This window comes from Selaginella moellendorffii, unplaced genomic scaffold (genome assembly GCF_000143415.4).
Source record: "Selaginella moellendorffii unplaced genomic scaffold, v1.0 SELMOscaffold_9, whole genome shotgun sequence".
Taxonomy (NCBI): Eukaryota; Viridiplantae; Streptophyta; class Lycopodiopsida; order Selaginellales; family Selaginellaceae; genus Selaginella; species Selaginella moellendorffii.
In genome coordinates this window covers 685,753-701,546 of record NW_003314270.1, presented here as the reverse complement: position 1 = coordinate 701,546, position 15,794 = coordinate 685,753, and the positions used below count along the sequence as shown (strand labels likewise).

At 48.2% G+C, this 15,794-nt stretch overlaps 4 protein-coding genes across 6 annotated transcripts; 2 read left to right on the top strand and 2 right to left on the bottom strand.

Annotated features, from left to right (window-relative positions):
* Positions 1-20: 20 nt before the first annotated feature.
* LOC112345651 (probable fucosyltransferase 9) lies at positions 21-1,966 on the top strand. Its single transcript, XM_024672866.1, has one exon. It carries the CDS (start codon positions 193-195, stop codon positions 1,849-1,851), a length of 1,659 nt encoding a protein of 552 aa, XP_024528634.1. The 5' UTR covers positions 21-192; the 3' UTR covers positions 1,852-1,966.
* A 44-nt stretch (positions 1,967-2,010) lies between these two features.
* LOC9632811 lies at positions 2,011-6,005 on the top strand. Of its 2 annotated transcripts, XM_002967790.2 has the most exons (10): positions 2,011-2,187; positions 2,249-2,316; positions 2,372-2,433; positions 2,514-2,663; positions 2,709-2,885; positions 2,941-3,159; positions 3,213-4,639; positions 4,701-4,754; positions 4,804-4,873; positions 4,944-6,005. In XM_002967790.2, exons 1-10 carry the CDS (start codon positions 2,030-2,032, stop codon positions 5,949-5,951), a joined length of 3,393 nt encoding a protein of 1,130 aa, XP_002967836.1. In that variant the 5' UTR covers positions 2,011-2,029; the 3' UTR covers positions 5,952-6,005. The 2 variants fall into 2 exon arrangements, with proteins under 2 accessions (XP_002967836.1, XP_024528633.1); XM_024672865.1 differs by having other exon boundaries at positions 2,249-2,433.
* Positions 6,006-10,626: 4,621 nt separating this feature from the next.
* LOC9632809 (lon protease 2) lies at positions 10,627-11,805 on the bottom strand. Its single transcript, XM_002967537.2, has one exon. The coding sequence runs from the start codon at positions 11,590-11,592 to the stop codon at positions 10,678-10,680; it is 915 nt and encodes a 304-aa protein (XP_002967583.2). The 5' UTR covers positions 11,593-11,805; the 3' UTR covers positions 10,627-10,677.
* Positions 11,806-11,930: 125 nt separating this feature from the next.
* Positions 11,931-15,690, bottom strand: LOC9632808 (probable auxin efflux carrier component 1b). Of its 2 annotated transcripts, XM_024672879.1 has the most exons (8): positions 15,604-15,690; positions 14,619-14,752; positions 12,978-14,543; positions 12,626-12,881; positions 12,460-12,545; positions 12,248-12,405; positions 12,092-12,168; positions 11,931-12,025 (listed from the first exon to the last, which is right to left on the bottom strand). In XM_024672879.1, the coding sequence occupies exons 3-8, from the start codon at positions 14,239-14,241 to the stop codon at positions 11,959-11,961; spliced, it is 1,908 nt and encodes a 635-aa protein (XP_024528647.1). In that variant the 5' UTR covers positions 14,242-14,543; positions 14,619-14,752; positions 15,604-15,690; the 3' UTR covers positions 11,931-11,958. The 2 variants fall into 2 exon arrangements, with proteins under 2 accessions (XP_024528647.1, XP_024528646.1); XM_024672878.1 differs by lacking the exon at positions 15,604-15,690 and having other exon boundaries at positions 14,619-14,846.
* Between the last annotated feature and the right edge of the window lie 104 nt (positions 15,691-15,794).

Genomic DNA, 15,794 nt, shown 5'->3' with positions numbered 1-15,794 from the left:
TAATGCATATTCTTCTCATTTTACTTTGATTAAATAATGTCCAAAACAACTATGTAATTCTCGAGGACTAAACTTGAGTTTGTCAAAATCAAATTTTCGGTATATAGTTCCACCTTACCGATTTGCTCTCCTAACTTTGCTCCACATGCGCTTTGATTTTGTAGGGCGACCAAGTCGATCGATCACCCACCAATGCATGCCCTGAAAATGCCATGGTTCCGCCTTGTAGGCCTCGTCCTCTCGCTCACTCTCGCCTTGCACTTCCTCCTCAAAGCCCAGCAATCGCCCAATCCATTCTTCTCCAGCTTCATCCTCTTAAATCACACGCTTCCTCCTCGCAGCGACGAGAACGAGCAAGGCCTCCTCCCAGAAGTGTGGAAGCAAAAGGATGATCGCGGCCGCCAGTGCCTCAGCCGGTTCCAATACCAGTCGTATCGCCGCCATCCCTCCAGCCCCTCCCGCCCGTCCGATAGCCTCATCCAACGGCTCCGGGAGTACGAGGAGCTCCACGCTCGCTGCGCTGGAGAGGCCGACAAGTCACCACCGTCGCCGTCGGATCCCCCGTGCCAGTTCATCGTGGCCGTCGGATACATGGGCCTCGGCAACAAGATGATCTCGCTCGTCGCCACCTTCATCTACGCGCTGCTCACGAACCGAGTTCTTCTCATCGCCGCCGCCGAAAACATGGATCGCCTCTTCTGCGAGCCGTTTCCTCAAAGTTCCTGGCTCCTCCCAAAGTCGAAGATGGATCTCCTGTACTCACTGAATGATTCTTTCCGGTTTGGCAGCGTTGTCAAGGCGTTTGGATCCGGAGAGTGCAACACCAGCGGCGTCAAGTACCCCGAAACCGTGCTCGTCCGGATCACCCACGAGTATGATCGCGACGACACCAAGTTCTTCTGCGAGGAGCAGCAGGGCGTGATCCGGAGCCAAGTTCCCTGGGTGTTTGTCCGATCGAACGTCTTCTACGTCCCCAGCCTCTACTACGTTCCATCGTTCAAGTCGGAGATGGAGCGGCTCTTCCCCGGCGAGGACGCCATCTTTCATCATGCCACAAGGTACTTGCTCCACCCCTCAAACTCCGTCTGGAAGAGGACCACCCGGTTCTACGATTCTTACTTGGCGCACGCCGAGACGCTGGTTGGGATCCAGATGAGAGCGCCGCCTGGATTTGAGGGCGTCCGCAAGAACTACGCGAGAGAAGTTCTCCAGTGCGCTGTGGAGAACCGAGTTCTTCCAAACGTCACGCAGGAGGAGCCGGAGATCCTGGGAGAAACCAGCGAGATCAATCACAAAAACATCACTTTGGAGGATCAATCGCAAGCACTCACCTCAAAGAAGAGCTCCAATTCTTCTTCTTCTTCCGGCAGATCCATTGCCGTGCTGGTCACTTCGCTCAACCAAGCTCACCTCGAAGCGTTGCGAGCAACGTACTTAAACGCTGCCACCGAGGGAGGGATTCGAGTTAGCGTCCATCAGCCAAGCCACGAAGAACATCAAAAAACCGGACAAACTCACCACGATGAGAAGGCCTTGATGGAGATCTTTCTTCTCTCGCTGGCTGACACTCTCATCACCAGCCCTCTGTCGACGTTTGGCTACGCCGCGCAAGGATTGGCGCACCTCCGGCCCTGGCTCATGTGGATCCAACCCAATCCCGAGCACCCGGTGTGTACCAGGGTATTCGCGTCGGATCCGTGCTTCCTAAACTTCGAGCCGTATAGCTGCGATTGCAATCGAACTAGAGAGGAGACGACGCTGGAGAATCTCATCCGGCAGTGCGAGGAGGACGTGCCGAATCGAAGATGGGTGAAGATCGATAGCCGGAAAGAGAGAAACGCGAGCGACTAGCTAGAGATTCTTCTGGTGGATTCACCTAAGAAGATTTTGCCGCTGGCACCTCTGCCCTAATTTTAGGGTTCTTCACACACAATAGCCAATGTTTGAGATGTGGCGGGAAAATTCTAGAACTGGCGGGAAAATGAACGATGCTAGGGTTTAAGCGCTTGTGCTTGTGGGGTCTTCGCGGATGAAGATGTCCATCCAGGAGTTTGCGGCGAGCTCGGATGATGAGCGCATTCGTCAGTATCAAGCGCTTCAGTGCTCGCCGCCGCAAGGGGATGCGGATGATTGGGGGTTCTTCTTCGAGCAGGCGCGCTTGGATGCAAGCTCTCGAAATTCTCTCTTGTAAGTGTTTTGTTTTGTTCTTCATTTGTGTGTGTGAATCGTGGGAGTTTGCGGCGCGCAGGGCATCAAGCGCATTGCGGTGCCTGGGTTTCTTCATTAGCAACTCGAGCTATGTGGAAAAACTTCCAGGTAGCCTTCGCCATCCTTCTTTGTTTTAACCCTTTTTCTCTTGCCAAAACCTTAGACGATCTGGCCTCTACAATTCTGCTAACTTTCGTGAAGATCGCTACTGGCAGCAGCGAGAAGGTTCATACACATTTTTTTCATTTCATGGCCTCGTTTTTTTTAGTTTTTTTTCTCTGACGAAGCTGCTTCCTTCTGTGTAGTTGCAACTTAAACTTAGCATGTGGTGCGTTTCAGTTCAGCAATTCAAGGCTAGTATCATCGAGAATCACTTTGAAAACCTCATCAGCGCTGTAGTGTGTGCGATCAACAACCATTTGGGTTCGCTTTCCGTGATCTTCGAGGCTCTACAGGTATGACAAAAGTTTCATTTTAATTCTATAACGTTTTAGTTTCAGGCTCTTCGTTTCGTCGTTTCCATAGCACCAGCGAAAGCACGAGCGCATGCACACGTCTGGGCACCACCACTTTATATGAGGCTCGTTAGTATGGACAAAGCCGAGAGATGCATGGTTTCTCATGCCTTGGACGAGCTTCTAGTGTACATTCGGCCTTGCTCACTTTTGTTCTTAGAGGTACTCAGTTCGGTAGTGTTCCTTGCGTGACTTTGAAATTGTGAATTTGAAAAAGGTTTGTGCCAACGATATACGCACTACGTTGCTGGCAAAGCTGATGAAAATGGTAGCCTCCGGTGGTCAAGTTGCTCCAGCAGCCATCAGCGCTTGGAAAATGTTTATCACATTGCTCGGTAGCCATCTTATCAGCAATAAGTCACTAGCAAATGAGCTGATCAAAGTTCCGGAGCTCGCATTCACGAAGAACGACGCTCAGGCCAGGATTGCAACTTATGTGCGTACGTCGATGTATGTCTGTGTTTTTCTAATACTTTTCCTCGTTGTCAGGACGCTTGGGAATCGTTTATTGATGCAGTTATACCGCCTGACGACGCTCAGCCGAAGCGCCTCAAGCTCCTGTTGACGCCTATTCTATCTGCTATCAAGAGCGAGCGTGTTCTATCAGTCAAGTCCCGATATTGCAAGACATGGATACATATCCTGGAAGTGCTCGGTACGCGTTTGAACGATCCTCAAAACTTCAAGCACAGCGTTGTTCCAGTCATTCAAGCTGTCGTAAATGTCGACCCGGTGCGAGATCCGTGGGTTTGGCGAAACTGCATTGCACTGGTGGAAACGTATGCTTCGACGAACTTATCATCGACACCAGACTTCACTCGACTTACGTTTGCAACGTCCGATATCCAAGGAGACCAGCCTTTGTTAGAAGAAGCAACGAAGTTGAATTTCGAGCCATGGACTCTCAAAGGTGTTGAAGTTCTTGAAGAGGCAATGAGGCTTTTCTGGGACTGTGGAATGAAGAGCCTGGAGGAAAAGAGAGACTGGAGCCTGGCTGCTGCCGCCAGGCTATGGTACATCATCGTGAAGACCATGGTGGCGGCTCAACACAGTCCTGAGCAGCGAGACGGTGTACATTGGCTCCTGGGATTCGCCGTCGGGCTTTGCAACGAGGAAAACTCTCCGAGTATTTGGAAGACTTGGGCATGGAACTTCTTTAGAGTTCTTATCGACGAGCTCGGACCCATGGTTTTAGCATCGTCCTTCTACAGAACTCCATGGCGGCGCTCTCATACTTTATTATCTTGGACGGAGCATACGACTGTGCTGGTACGTCCGGTTGTGCACATGCTGGCTGCCTGGATGGACATGCTTCTCCGGGAACCAGAAGAGTCTATTCTTCACGGGACTGAAACGCTTCTCTGTGCTTTAAGAGCACCTTTCGACGTCCTTGGAAGTGTTCAAGAACAGGTGGCCTGCTTAAGTCTGCTGTATTCAGCAGCTGGCGGTAAAAAACCGAAGATGGCGAGCGCGTTCCTTCTGCAATGGTGGAACTCGGTAGCAGAGCAGCTGCTAAACTACGTCGATGAAACTAGTGATATTGGTGGTGAAGGGAAAACTGGTTGTATATGCGACGCTCTTCTTTTCCCCGTGAAGTGCTTTTTCCAACCCGGAGGAAGAGAACTCAGCTCTACGAGAACACTTTGGATCCAGCTTTATGAAGCAACTTGGAGAGTTTCGTCGTTGAAAAATCGCAGCTTCCTGCAAGAGCTTTATCGACGGCTGGTTAAGCTTATTGACGAACAAATCTCAAGTGGTCTAAGGTTGACAGGTCTCACCGAATTTCTCGAGCTTGCGGGATTTGGTGTTAGTCATGCCCTCAGACAAGCAGACGTCCACAAATCCAAGACCGGGAAAAGGAGAAGCTTTAATGTTGCTGATGGAGAAATGCGGGATGTTATCACTGTCGCAAACAGGTATGGTTTTATGCAACTTCGCATGCGGACTAACTTTCATCTTTTGCTGTTAATGCTTCAGGGTGCTGATGTTGGCAGGAACGGAGTGTCCCTCTACGATTAAAATCATAACAAGGTTAAGCTACTTCTAGTTCTTGATTCTTATGAGCTAAAGCTTGTCACAGGGTCCTGGAAGCACTGGCATTTTATAGCAAACGAGTCAGCAGTCAGCACAACGCCTTACGACTTCTACACGTAAGAGATTTTTCAGTCGAATAGAAAAAAAAAGAAGAAGACCAACTCATTTCCCATTTTGAACGCACAGGTTCTCGAGAAGCCTTTGAACTTGTTACTGAGCGCCGACAAGAGCTTTCCTGCATCGTTGCTGGAAAAGCTTCATCAGTTGTGGGACGGCCTACTCTCCTGTCTTCAAAGGTGTCAGCCCGAGATGGTCTTCGACTCCGACCTTCTCTTTCTCCAGGCATCGAGCTTGGCCTGTGCATTGGAGCATCCGTATGATCCAATCTCGAACAGGACTCTGGCATTCTGGGAAGAGACTTACGCCAGGACGCCAGCCTTGAGCTATCCCAGCAGCCTTCTTCCATCACTAGCGAAGCTCAAAAGTCAGGTGGCGATCACTTTACCAGGACTAGTTGCGTCAGACCTCGAGCCATACACAACGCAAATCATGCCTGGTAGTCTGGACGCGCAGAGTATGGAGAACAGAACACCTGAGGCCACGCCACTCAAAAAAGTCTTCTCGGCAGCAGCAACAGGTGGACAAGTACTAGCCACTGACGAGATCCCGAGAAAGAAAGTCCGGCTCAGCAATGCGGGACGAATGGAGATGGAAGATAAAAGCAGCGGCTACGTGCTTATCCCAAGCCAGCCTCAGAAGGAACTCGCTCTCACGGATCACCAGAAGGAAGTCCGGAAGCTCCAGAGGGAACAGGGAGCCGGAGTGAAGACTTACACCACCGTCGACTTCAGCCAGGCCGATTTCGATACTCCAGCGGACTCCCTCGACGTTGATATCTTGGACACCGCTGTTGTGGACGAAGCACTCAAGCTCGCCGGGGATTTCACGGGTCCACACTCTCTGGAGCTTGCTCCAAGGAACCTCAAGGCTCAAAGAATTTACTCGTCTCATGGAGGAGCCCAAGCGTTTGAGCGAGAAGAGGAGTCCTCGGGCGAGATTGGCGTGCTTGAGATGCTGTTGACGTGCTCTTGGGAGAAGTTTGATAAGGAGGATCTCAAACGTTCCAAGGCATTGCTAGAGCTTTTGCAAAGCAAAGTAGATCAAGCTTTGCTCTCAAGATGTCTTCAGTCATAAAGCAATTTGAGGCCGAGTAACTTTTATTTAAAAAACAAATAAAGGAAATAAGGATTAGGCTAATCCAAAAGTAGTTAAAAAGGAAGTATATTATAAAAGGCCTAAAGTTATTTTGAGAAATACTAGTAACATATGAAAGAATCTCATGTTTTAAATCTAAATTATCAAGAAACAAAAACAAAAAACCCACAATGTAAAATAGAAAACGAAATTTTAAATAATACATCCTTGATGGTTATATGTATTAGTTGCCCACCAAATAGTATTTAACTTTGTTTTATAAGATACTAAATTACAATCATTTTGTAATGTAAGGTAAGTAAATAAATAGCAATGAGGGTTAGCTTTACAAAATTTGTTAATTGACCACACCACTAATTTTTTGTTATTATATAAAACAAGATTACCATCTTTCTGAAGTACTAAAAAACATAAACCATAATATTCTTTTATATTTTGTGATCTCCATAAAAGATTTTTTCCAGAATAAATAGAAATTTTACAATTTGATTCTACTAATAATATGTTTTTGCCATTCCGAGATTGTATAAATTGACCTGTATATAGTATATGATTTTCAAATGCAGAGTTTAAAGTGGTTATACTATTATCACAATTTTCAGTTTTATAATATTTTCTCAATGAAAAGAAAAATGTCATCATATTATTAATCCCAAAAGAGGAGAAAGAGTACTGAATTTGAAAATTTCGATTTGTAACTTTACATGAATTAGCACGTGCATTTCTTATATCTTTTGAATAATCAATAAGTAATCTTGTTAATCCATGATGTAATGTACGACCAATTACTAATTCATTAGTTTTTGGAATGCATAATGATGGTATTCTTTGAAGTTGTATATTAGCAACTCCCATTTGATGGTTTAATTCCCAGTTTTTTGTATAATCTTGGGGATATTTATTGTTTTGACCAATTGTAGATATAAGAAAATCTATATTATCTACAATCATTCCAGTTACTTCTTCAGTTAAACTATTATTTCTAATAAACTCAATATTTGATTTAGTATAAACTAATTTCGAAGTTAAAATAATTATATAGTACAGAAATATAAATTTAAAATATGACATTACTCAAGAATTCAAAATTTAATTAAATAATATTTATTTGTCATAAAGGAAAGTCTATATTATTTACAATTATCTTTTTTCTGGTAGAATTCTTAATTCACATAAATTAAATATTTGACCTATCATCTATGTAAAAGAAACAAATGCAAAGCTTTAGAATATAGACTTTTAAAATACATTAGTTAAGATATTTATAAATTAGATTTAAATTTATTTTTTATTTTCTAAAGGAGTATTTCCATTAAAATATGAATTATTATTTTAGAAAGTAAAGTGAAAATTTCTTTTTTTAAAAGTTTAATTTAAACTTTTCTATTGGCCCTTTAGGGTTTATAGTTAAGAAATCAAGGCAGCAGCAAATCGTCCTCCACGGGCTTTCTTTGGGCTCCAAGAACAAGTGTGCGTCAAGAGCGACCTGGAAATTGCGCTGTCTTGTTTGGTAGAGGACCGGCAGCTACACGAGCATTGGAAGCTAAGAACCAGAATGGAATGCCATGCTGAAAGTAAAGCACTGCGAGGACAAAGCTTTGGAGCGGTGTGGAGGCCAAAGTCGAGCAAATCACAGAGGCTCATGAAAAACAAGTCGTTTCGTAAACCATGTTCCTTTCTTCTCATAAATATGTAAACTCGTCTAAGAAGCTTGGTGACTGCCGAGAAGAATAGCGTGTACAAGCAAGGAACAAGCATCTGTCGCTCAGAAGATGCGGCTTTGGAAAGGATGCTTTTGAAAACTCGCAAGCAGAACTTACGATCGTGTAATCAGTTTTTTCGTTCAGCCGCTTGTATAGACATAGGGCTTCTTCTTTCTTGCAGGCGATGCTTGAGATGAAACGCCATGAGGTTAGCCAAGAAAGAACAGCCACCGATTGAAGTTCTCGTATGTTTTTATCCAGATAAACAAGCTACAAGGGAGTCATAAGCAAGCTTTGGAAGTTCGAGGAATTTCAGTCGAAGTACAACTGCTTGTTCCGTGCTGTGGCTGATCAAGTCTATGGCGATCCAGAAATTTTTGCCGAGATGAGGCCGAATGATTCTGAGTGTGATGCTTTCGACGATCAGCTGACGTTTGCTATTTTCTGTTACAGGAAAGAGAAAGAGATCATTTTTCACAGTTCATTACAGAAGGCTTTATATGTCGTCCTTGTCACGACGGGCTTGTGGGGTTGCCACCCGGTTCCAGGATCAACTTTGTGAGCGTTTTCTTCCTTCGTTTTCTTGAGTGGCTTATGCGTATCTCCTGATGGTAGTCACCTTGCATTCGTTCTTCCGGGGATGGACAAGGTACTCCTTTCTACTTGGTTTATCGCGTAATGAAATCAAATCTCTCACAGGAGGAGTCAGCTGAGACTTTGGATTGCGGGCATGCAAACGCCAGAGAGCTTATTGGACCTCTAGACGACTGCCTTAATTCCGTATTCGATTTGTAAGCACCTATGTGATGCTGCGTGCGTTGTTCAAGTCACGCCGCCATGTCCCAACAAGGTTCTCATCAACGAGGAAAGTCGGGGTGTATATGACGAAGACATTTCGATTATTATGCTACCAGCGAGCTCCTCCTCGTGACCGTCATCTGCTGGTACCTTTTCAGAGGTGTGGATGAGATCAGGACGACTTGTACGAGAAGTCGCTGACTTGCCGCTCGCATAGATATACCAATAGCTCATGACAGCGTTCGTCAAGGTTGAAGGTTGGTAAGAAAAGAATGTTTTTATTTTCTCTGTTCCTCATTATATGTATATATGTGTTCTACAGGGTGGAAGTGGAGACATAGTGTACACACTTCGTGTAGATTCTAGCACAGGAACCGGAAATTCTTCAGAAACTTGATCTTCGCTACGGGTACGTATTGTGTTGCTAAAGTCGAGTCGTTTGTGATGTGTGTTCTTGGCTGGCAGAAGCTCCGTGCTGTTCGATAGATCGTCGGAAGATGTCAACTCAGACCCCAGCTCTCCGGTGTTGCGCAGAACCTCGTTTGGGACTTACGTTCTGGCTCAAGTAAAGACGACTGATGGTAACAGGAATCTACTGCTTGATGGCAACGGGCAACTCCGGAAGGAAACATACCGTTCCTTGATGTTCTCAACATGTAAGCCCGGATGGCTCACTTCACTCGCTGTTGATTTCGCAAACTCGTGGTGCAACAGAGCGGATTTGGCAAAGCCAGAAGGACAAGTACTCTCGACTTGGACAAGCTGCGAATGCTAGCCTCCGCTGTACTTTCTTTGGTTTGGCCCGATAAGAATGCTGTTCACGTAACAAACTTTCCGCATCCTTACCCGCAGCTTGTCAGCCTCCAGAAATTCGGTATCCCGCTCTGATGGTGTGCAGCTAACAGCAACGCTCTACTTACCACCACCAATCCTGGTGCGTAAGCCACACTCATAATGTTGACCTCTACAGTCCACAACAAGGTCGGAGCAGGAACCTTCCGGATTGAGAGCGTGTTGCTCTCCAACTACTTTCTCTGGGAAAACCACAAGGCTGAAGCTGTCAAAGTAGTCCTCCTTGTTTTCAACACACTTGTCTTTACTCGCATTAAGATGTATCTCGCCATCGGTTCTCCTCCTTTAGGAAGCCCCTGCAGAGATCCTTCAGATGCTTTAGAGCCTCACTTCATGCGAAGTGAACATGCAGGCCGCCGCAGACAATGCCGGATCCCACAGACACGTAGCTCATATATCCTGCAGCTTACTCCGCTGCCAGACCACCTTGGGGAACGATGCCGATAGCCAGACGTGCATTCAGGACGGCAAGTGCTTGTTCCCGGCTCACTCTCTGCATACTGCTCAACGTCCCAAAAAGCACTCTCCGCCAACCAGCTTACAAGCAGCCACAGATCTTCAGCTTCACACTTTGGCACTGCATACCATTCCCGACAGACTGCATCCAGACCCGAGACTTCTCCCTGCCTTGAAGAATAACGTGGTTGTCACGCCCTGACCCCTCCACATCTTGCAGTGCTGCTCCAAGGCGACAAGCCATATCCCCTGCATGCCTTTTGACCTTCAGGGCAGTTCTTTTCCACCAAGCTTGCAAAGTGTGGGAGCATGGAGAGAGCTCGTCGAAGATGGAGCTTCGGAACGTTGTGTCGTGCAAGCCTCCCCAGCGGAACGCCATCACCCCTAACTTGGCAGTTGCAGTAGCAAACGAACACGCCCTTGTGCTTGAGCTCAGTAACACTCCGCTTGACTGGACAACCAGGAAGCCGTTCATATACTTCGGCTTTGTCTGAGGTGCTCTGAATGGAGCTTTCGTACTCCTTCGTCGAATTGGTGCAAAAGGTGGTCCAAGGTTGGCGGCTCCTTCGTACTTCACAGTCCAGGCAGGGATCATTGCGTCCCATTTAGATGTGTCTCCACATTCAGCAACAGAATGTGGAGAGCTCTCGAGTCGCATTGCGTCATTCTCCTGAAATTTCCTCTTTTTCTCTGTTGTTACCAAGTTTTTGCTATCGGTTGCATCTCTTGAACTTTCACTTTTTGTTAAATTGAAGCACTTCTCCCTTGAAAACTTAATAATTTTGCCATAATTCATAATAGTTTATTGCCTAACTTTTACAACATATTTACCTAGACACTAACCCTAAGCCTTGAATTCAAATTTAATTAGAGAGGAAAAAAGAGAGAGAAAGGGGTCAGTCCGACTGAGACGAGAACACGTCCTTGACAGCCGAGGCGGCAGTGAGGTAATTGAGCGTGTTCCTCAGCGTCTCCTTCTCCCTCTTCAACCGCAGCCCCGTGTCCTCCAGCTCCAGCAACGCCTGCTGCTCCAGCGGCGCCCCCTCGAACGTACTCCCCACCCAGAAACTAAACGGCGTCGGGAACAAGTTCTTGCGCAGGTCCTCCGGCGTCTCCTTGTCGCCCTTCTTGTTCATCCTGTTCGACAGCCGGATCACGTCCTTCATGTACGCCTCCACCTCGCTTGCCAGCTTCTCCAGATCCTCCTCCTCCTCCTGCCCATCCTCCTTCAAACGCTGCGGAGGCTTGTCCTCGATCCACTCCACCTCCGCCACCAAGTATGGCGACGTTCTCACCACGCTCGCCACCCGGAACCTCTCCTGGCCCTTGCAAATGAGGAAGAAGCGATCGTCCACCAGCCTCTCGTGCTTGATCACCTCGCCCACGCAGCCGATCTCCGCCAGCCCCGTCGATCGGTCGGTGAACACCACCCCGAAGCGCAGATCCGTCTGGAGCAGCGTGTGCATCATGATCCGGTAGCGGAACTCGAAGATCTGGAGCGGGAGGATGGCGCCCGGGAAGAGGACCAGCGGGAGTGGGAAGAGAGGGAGCTCGACTGGACTGGGACTTGGATCATTACCTGGCGATGGCGATGGCGATGGCGATGGCTTGGAGGAGGCGTTGCATCTGTGAGGCCTGGACGAGGGAGCACATTTGGATCGGCGGAGAGGAGGACTGAGAGAGGAGATCTTTCTGGATGCGGCCCTGGATTTCTGCCCTAGGAGATGCCCGGGAGAATCCGGGCTCCTGGAGAGAGCGAGAGGATTGGACGACGATGGAGCGGGAGCTAGAATCGCGGGCATTGCCAACATCGCGGCCACGATCGTGGATATTTCGGCTAGACGAGGCTCATCGAGGCGACGGCGATGGCGATGGGACTGACGGCGCTGCTGCTGCTGCTGACACAAACCCCGGATTTCGACCTTGCCGCCATGGCGCTGGATGGATTGGAGCCGACGACGTACCTGATCGATGCCGCCGACGATCGAGCGCCTTGGAGCCGCCCTGGCCCTCGCCGCGTGTTCTTCGCCCGGAAAGATTCATTGTGGTGAGGGGCGCCGCCGACGTGGCGCAATGTGAGACACGCCTGGGGAATGCATCGCTGACCTACACGTGGACGGCCCGGATGAGCTTAAATCGTCCTAATAGATGCTCGTAAAATCTGGCAACTGTATCAACTATAATCCCAGAAGCACGTAATAGAGCAGTGTGATAGGAAGCGATACGAGCATACCAAAGATGACTCTGATAAAAATTGCAAGCACGAGTTAGCTCGTAAGCAAATGAAGCAAAGCAAAGCAAAAGACTTACGCAGTGCTCAGGACGTCTGGATGCACATTGTACTCTTTAGCAAAAACGAAAGGGACAATACCTTGCGGCAAGGCAGCCTGATAGAACACGAAATGAAAAGAAAAGAAACAATCCTTTTGTGAGAAACGAAAGAAAGAAGAAACAAAGTATTCTTGCCTGGACAATCGACGCTCTCAAATCCATATTGCGAAGCCCCGCTGCGATTGAAGTAGCCGACATGATCGCGGGACTGGTCACAAACCTGATAACCATTCCGATTATCGTCATCGACGTCCCGCACGCGAGTAGCTTTGGTTGCAAAGCCATGAACAATCCTAGGATTTGCTCATCGAGTTTGTCAAAGAAAAACAGAAGAAGAAGAAACTCACCCAGGCTAAACATGGCCATTCCAAGCCCGGCGTCCGATAGAATCGTGATGGAGCCTTCGATAATCTTTGGCATGCGGAGGTTCCATCTGAGTTGCAAAACAGTTGGAGAGATGTAGCTTTCATTTCGAGAAAAGAAAAAGAAAGAAAAGAGAGAAAAGAATCTTACCGGAAGGAAATGAGTGCCCACGTCAAGCCCAGTAAGCTCGAGTACGTGTTTGGATTCCGAACAAGCTTCCTCCACACCATGTCCAGGATGAGCTTCGTCATCACAGCTGTAGACGGCATGTCCGGATCGTCTGGCAGCTTTGCAGCAGCATCCTTTGATGGTAGAAAAGTTTTGATCCATGGCCTGTTCCTTTCCGCTGGAGTCTGAACAGCAGCAGCAGCACTTCCATCCGGTCTTGTCACTGCTTCTTCGGGAACTAATAACAGAGAAAGAGAGAGAGAGAGAGAGAGTATGAGCGCAAAACAAAGAAAAACGAGTTTGCCAACTAAACAATCAAACCAACTGGACATACCTTCCAGCGTTGTTTCGTGTGACATGAGAACTTTCTCGTCCTTCCGCCATAAGAGCTTCGCCGGAGCAGCCACCGACGCTGGCGACCTCGGCGACGTACTCGCACTCCACACGAACATCTGGAGCTCTTTCGCATCGTAGTCCAAGTTGGAGGACGCGCCCTCCTCGTCGTTGTCCTTCTTGGTGATCTGCACCGCCGTCTGCGAGAAGCCCTGGTTGCAAACCAAGTGCCGGAAGTGGTCGTCAAAGTTTGGAGTTCCTCGGCCGCCGCCACCTCCAGTTCGGTACATGTCCAGCGGGAAGATATGATCGTCCCTTACCGAGATGACGGCCTCCCGAGGAGTGTGTACGTTGGACGACTGATTCGACGACTGGAAGACCGAGTCGAGCTCCTGGAGACGAAACGGGCTGCCACCCCGGCTGCCGGACGTCATCAGATAGAAGTCACTCCGGTCGCTGCTGCGATGGAAGCTGTGCCCAGGAGTCAAGACGCTCGAGGAGTGCACCGAGTATATCTCCGCGTTGCTCAGGTCCGAGGCTCCGGGAGTGCTGGCCTTGGAAGAAAACGCCGTGCTCGCCATCGCCGCCGGAGGAAAAAACGGATTTTTCGTCGCAGGAGCAGTGCGAATTGGTGGTGGTGAGCGCTTGAGCTGGACGTAAATCTTGCCATCTTCTCCCACGGAGGCCTCGGTGGTCAGGCCTTCCTTGAAGCTGAGAGAAACCACGTCCGGATCGGCCTTGACGGAGGCGATGGCAGCGGCGGGCTTTGGAAACTTTTGTGCGACGAGGATCTTTGCGCTGCGGTACTCGAACAGGACGAGGAGGAGCGTGTACCAGACAATGCACTGGAGGACGACGGCTTGGACGACGAGCCTGGAGGGGTCGCCACCATACATGGCGTTGAGCAGCGGGATTCCCATCACCAGCGTGTTCGGAAGCGTCGCCAGCATGAAGAGAGTGATCATCCACTCGAGGCTGCCGCGGCGTGAGTATCTCGCCCAGGCTCCCAGGACCGCCAGGACGATGATCTTCTGGAGAGCGTCCGCGAGGACGAACTTGAGGCTCATGTCGTAAGGATTGTTGTGAGCGATGATCTGGAAGGAGAGGAGCGGCACCGCGAAGATGGCGACGAAGCGGTTGATGCCGGAGCACTGGTCAGGCGTGAGGATTCCCCACCACCTCACGGAGGCGTAGGCGAGGAGCATGGCGACGTAGAGTGGAACCATTGCCGCCATGACCGAGTAGAACTCCGCCGGACTTATCATCTTGTCGCCGAGAGAGAACTTTGCGGTGGATGATCTCCTTTTCTTCGCCGAAAAAGAACTTTGATGGATGCTTCTTCTTCTTCTTTCGTTACTGGACGAGACTGAATTTTCCTGGCAGCGCAGCGCGATCCATAGATTGGACTGGAATAAATCCCCGAAGAAATATGAAAGTCACACGCGTCACGGAAACCCAATGAGATAGCACTGGTGCCAAGTATCGAGGAAAGATTGTCGTCCCATGCTATATAAAAATCAGCGTTTCTTCTTTGCGTCGTCAGTTACGCTGCATTGCGTCTCGCAGCCTGAAAGAATTCCATTAGCTCATTCGTTTGAAATTGAAAATCTGAATGAAGGCGAAAGACAAATTTTGAGTTTACCCGACGACGAGGAGCAAGAGCACGATGCCCGGAACGAAATTTTTTCTAGATGTGATGTTGGCGAAAGTCACGCTTTGTTCAACCTCCATTGATGGATTACTTGACAAGCAAGCGGCAGCAGCACAGTAGCTTTCCTGTCATTGAGAGGCGAAAGAATGGAAATCATTGGCAATCTGCAACGAGATCTCTCTGCTTTTATCGCGCTTTTTTTTTTTTTTTTTCTCCTCTCTTTTTCGCTTCGAGAAGACCGCGAATCCGATATGGGTTTGTTCCGCAATTGATGTTTTTGTAAGGCAAGAAGGTATGCGAACGAAAGCAAGGAAAAACAAAGGACAACAATGAATAAAACGAAACAAAACTCGGCAGAAAAGCGAGGGAGAGACTCAAATTTCCCTCCGACGACACGCAAAACCGTGCGACGAAGGACCTCCAATTCTCGTCACCGGCGAGACGGTGGAATAATGAGTCTTTCTCCGGACCAAGAAACAAAACCAGCGAAGAAAAGCAGACTGGAAGAGAGGGAGACGAGCCAAAAGGAAAAGCGTCCTCTGAACCTTCACAGCAGTGCACAAAGAACTTGCCAATGAATCTATCCAATAAATACACAGAAAAGGAGGGTAGACAAAGCTACAGAGAAAAAGAGCAAAGAAACATCGATTGACAATAATTTGATGAGAAACCAGAAACCCAAAAAAAAACTCTGCTGGAACTGGAACTTCAAACAGAAGGAAATAAATTTAAAAACACTGTATTTAAGAACAACAACTCGAGACAATGACAAACAAAGAAAGGGAAGTGTGGCCTCTTTTCCGAGCCGAGAAGCCAGATGCCTTTCCTGTGGCACTGTACGCACACGTAGCAAATGTGGCAGCGGCAGAGTAATATTAAACACTACTCCTAGTACCAATTCTGATGCGATGCGATGCAGAGAGGAACAAAGAAATAAAAAAGAGACAGCTAAGAAAGAGAGATGCCAAATTTTTACCTCACAGCACGCAAGATCCGATCCCTCATTCGACTGTTCCTGCGCCGCACAGCGATCGTCGTCGTCGTCGTCCTCCTCCTCCGCCATACCGCAGAATTCAAGAGCCCTAAAACCCCCCAAACCCTAAAGTGTAGAGGAATATTCCAGTTTAAATCAACCAAATGTTTGATTTGAGTGGCATTGTCAAGAGG

Bases quoted from the DNA above. Each gene is read 5' to 3' on its own strand.
- LOC112345651 (XM_024672866.1), top strand. From the start codon at position 193: ATGCATGCCCTGAAAATGCCATGGTTCCGCCTTGTAGGCCTCGTCCTC.
- LOC9632811 (XM_024672865.1), top strand. From the start codon at position 2,067: ATGATGAGCGCATTCGTCAGTATCAAGCGCTTCAGTGCTCGCCGCCGC. The intron at 2,664-2,708 runs GTATGACAAAAG...TTTTAGTTTCAG, and splicing joins TGATCTTCGAGGCTCTACAG to GCTCTTCGTTTCGTCGTTTC. The intron at 4,640-4,700 runs GTATGGTTTTAT...TTAATGCTTCAG, and splicing joins GTTATCACTGTCGCAAACAG to GGTGCTGATGTTGGCAGGAA.
- LOC9632809 (XM_002967537.2), bottom strand. From the start codon at position 11,592: ATGTTGGCAATGCCCGCGATTCTAGCTCCCGCTCCATCGTCGTCCAAT.
- LOC9632808 (XM_024672879.1), bottom strand. From the start codon at position 14,241: ATGATAAGTCCGGCGGAGTTCTACTCGGTCATGGCGGCAATGGTTCCA. The intron at 12,882-12,977 runs GTATGTCCAGTT...CTCTGTTATTAG, and splicing joins ACACGAAACAACGCTGGAAG to TTCCCGAAGAAGCAGTGACA. The intron at 12,546-12,625 runs GTAAGATTCTTT...TTTGCAACTCAG, and splicing joins TGGGCACTCATTTCCTTCCG to ATGGAACCTCCGCATGCCAA.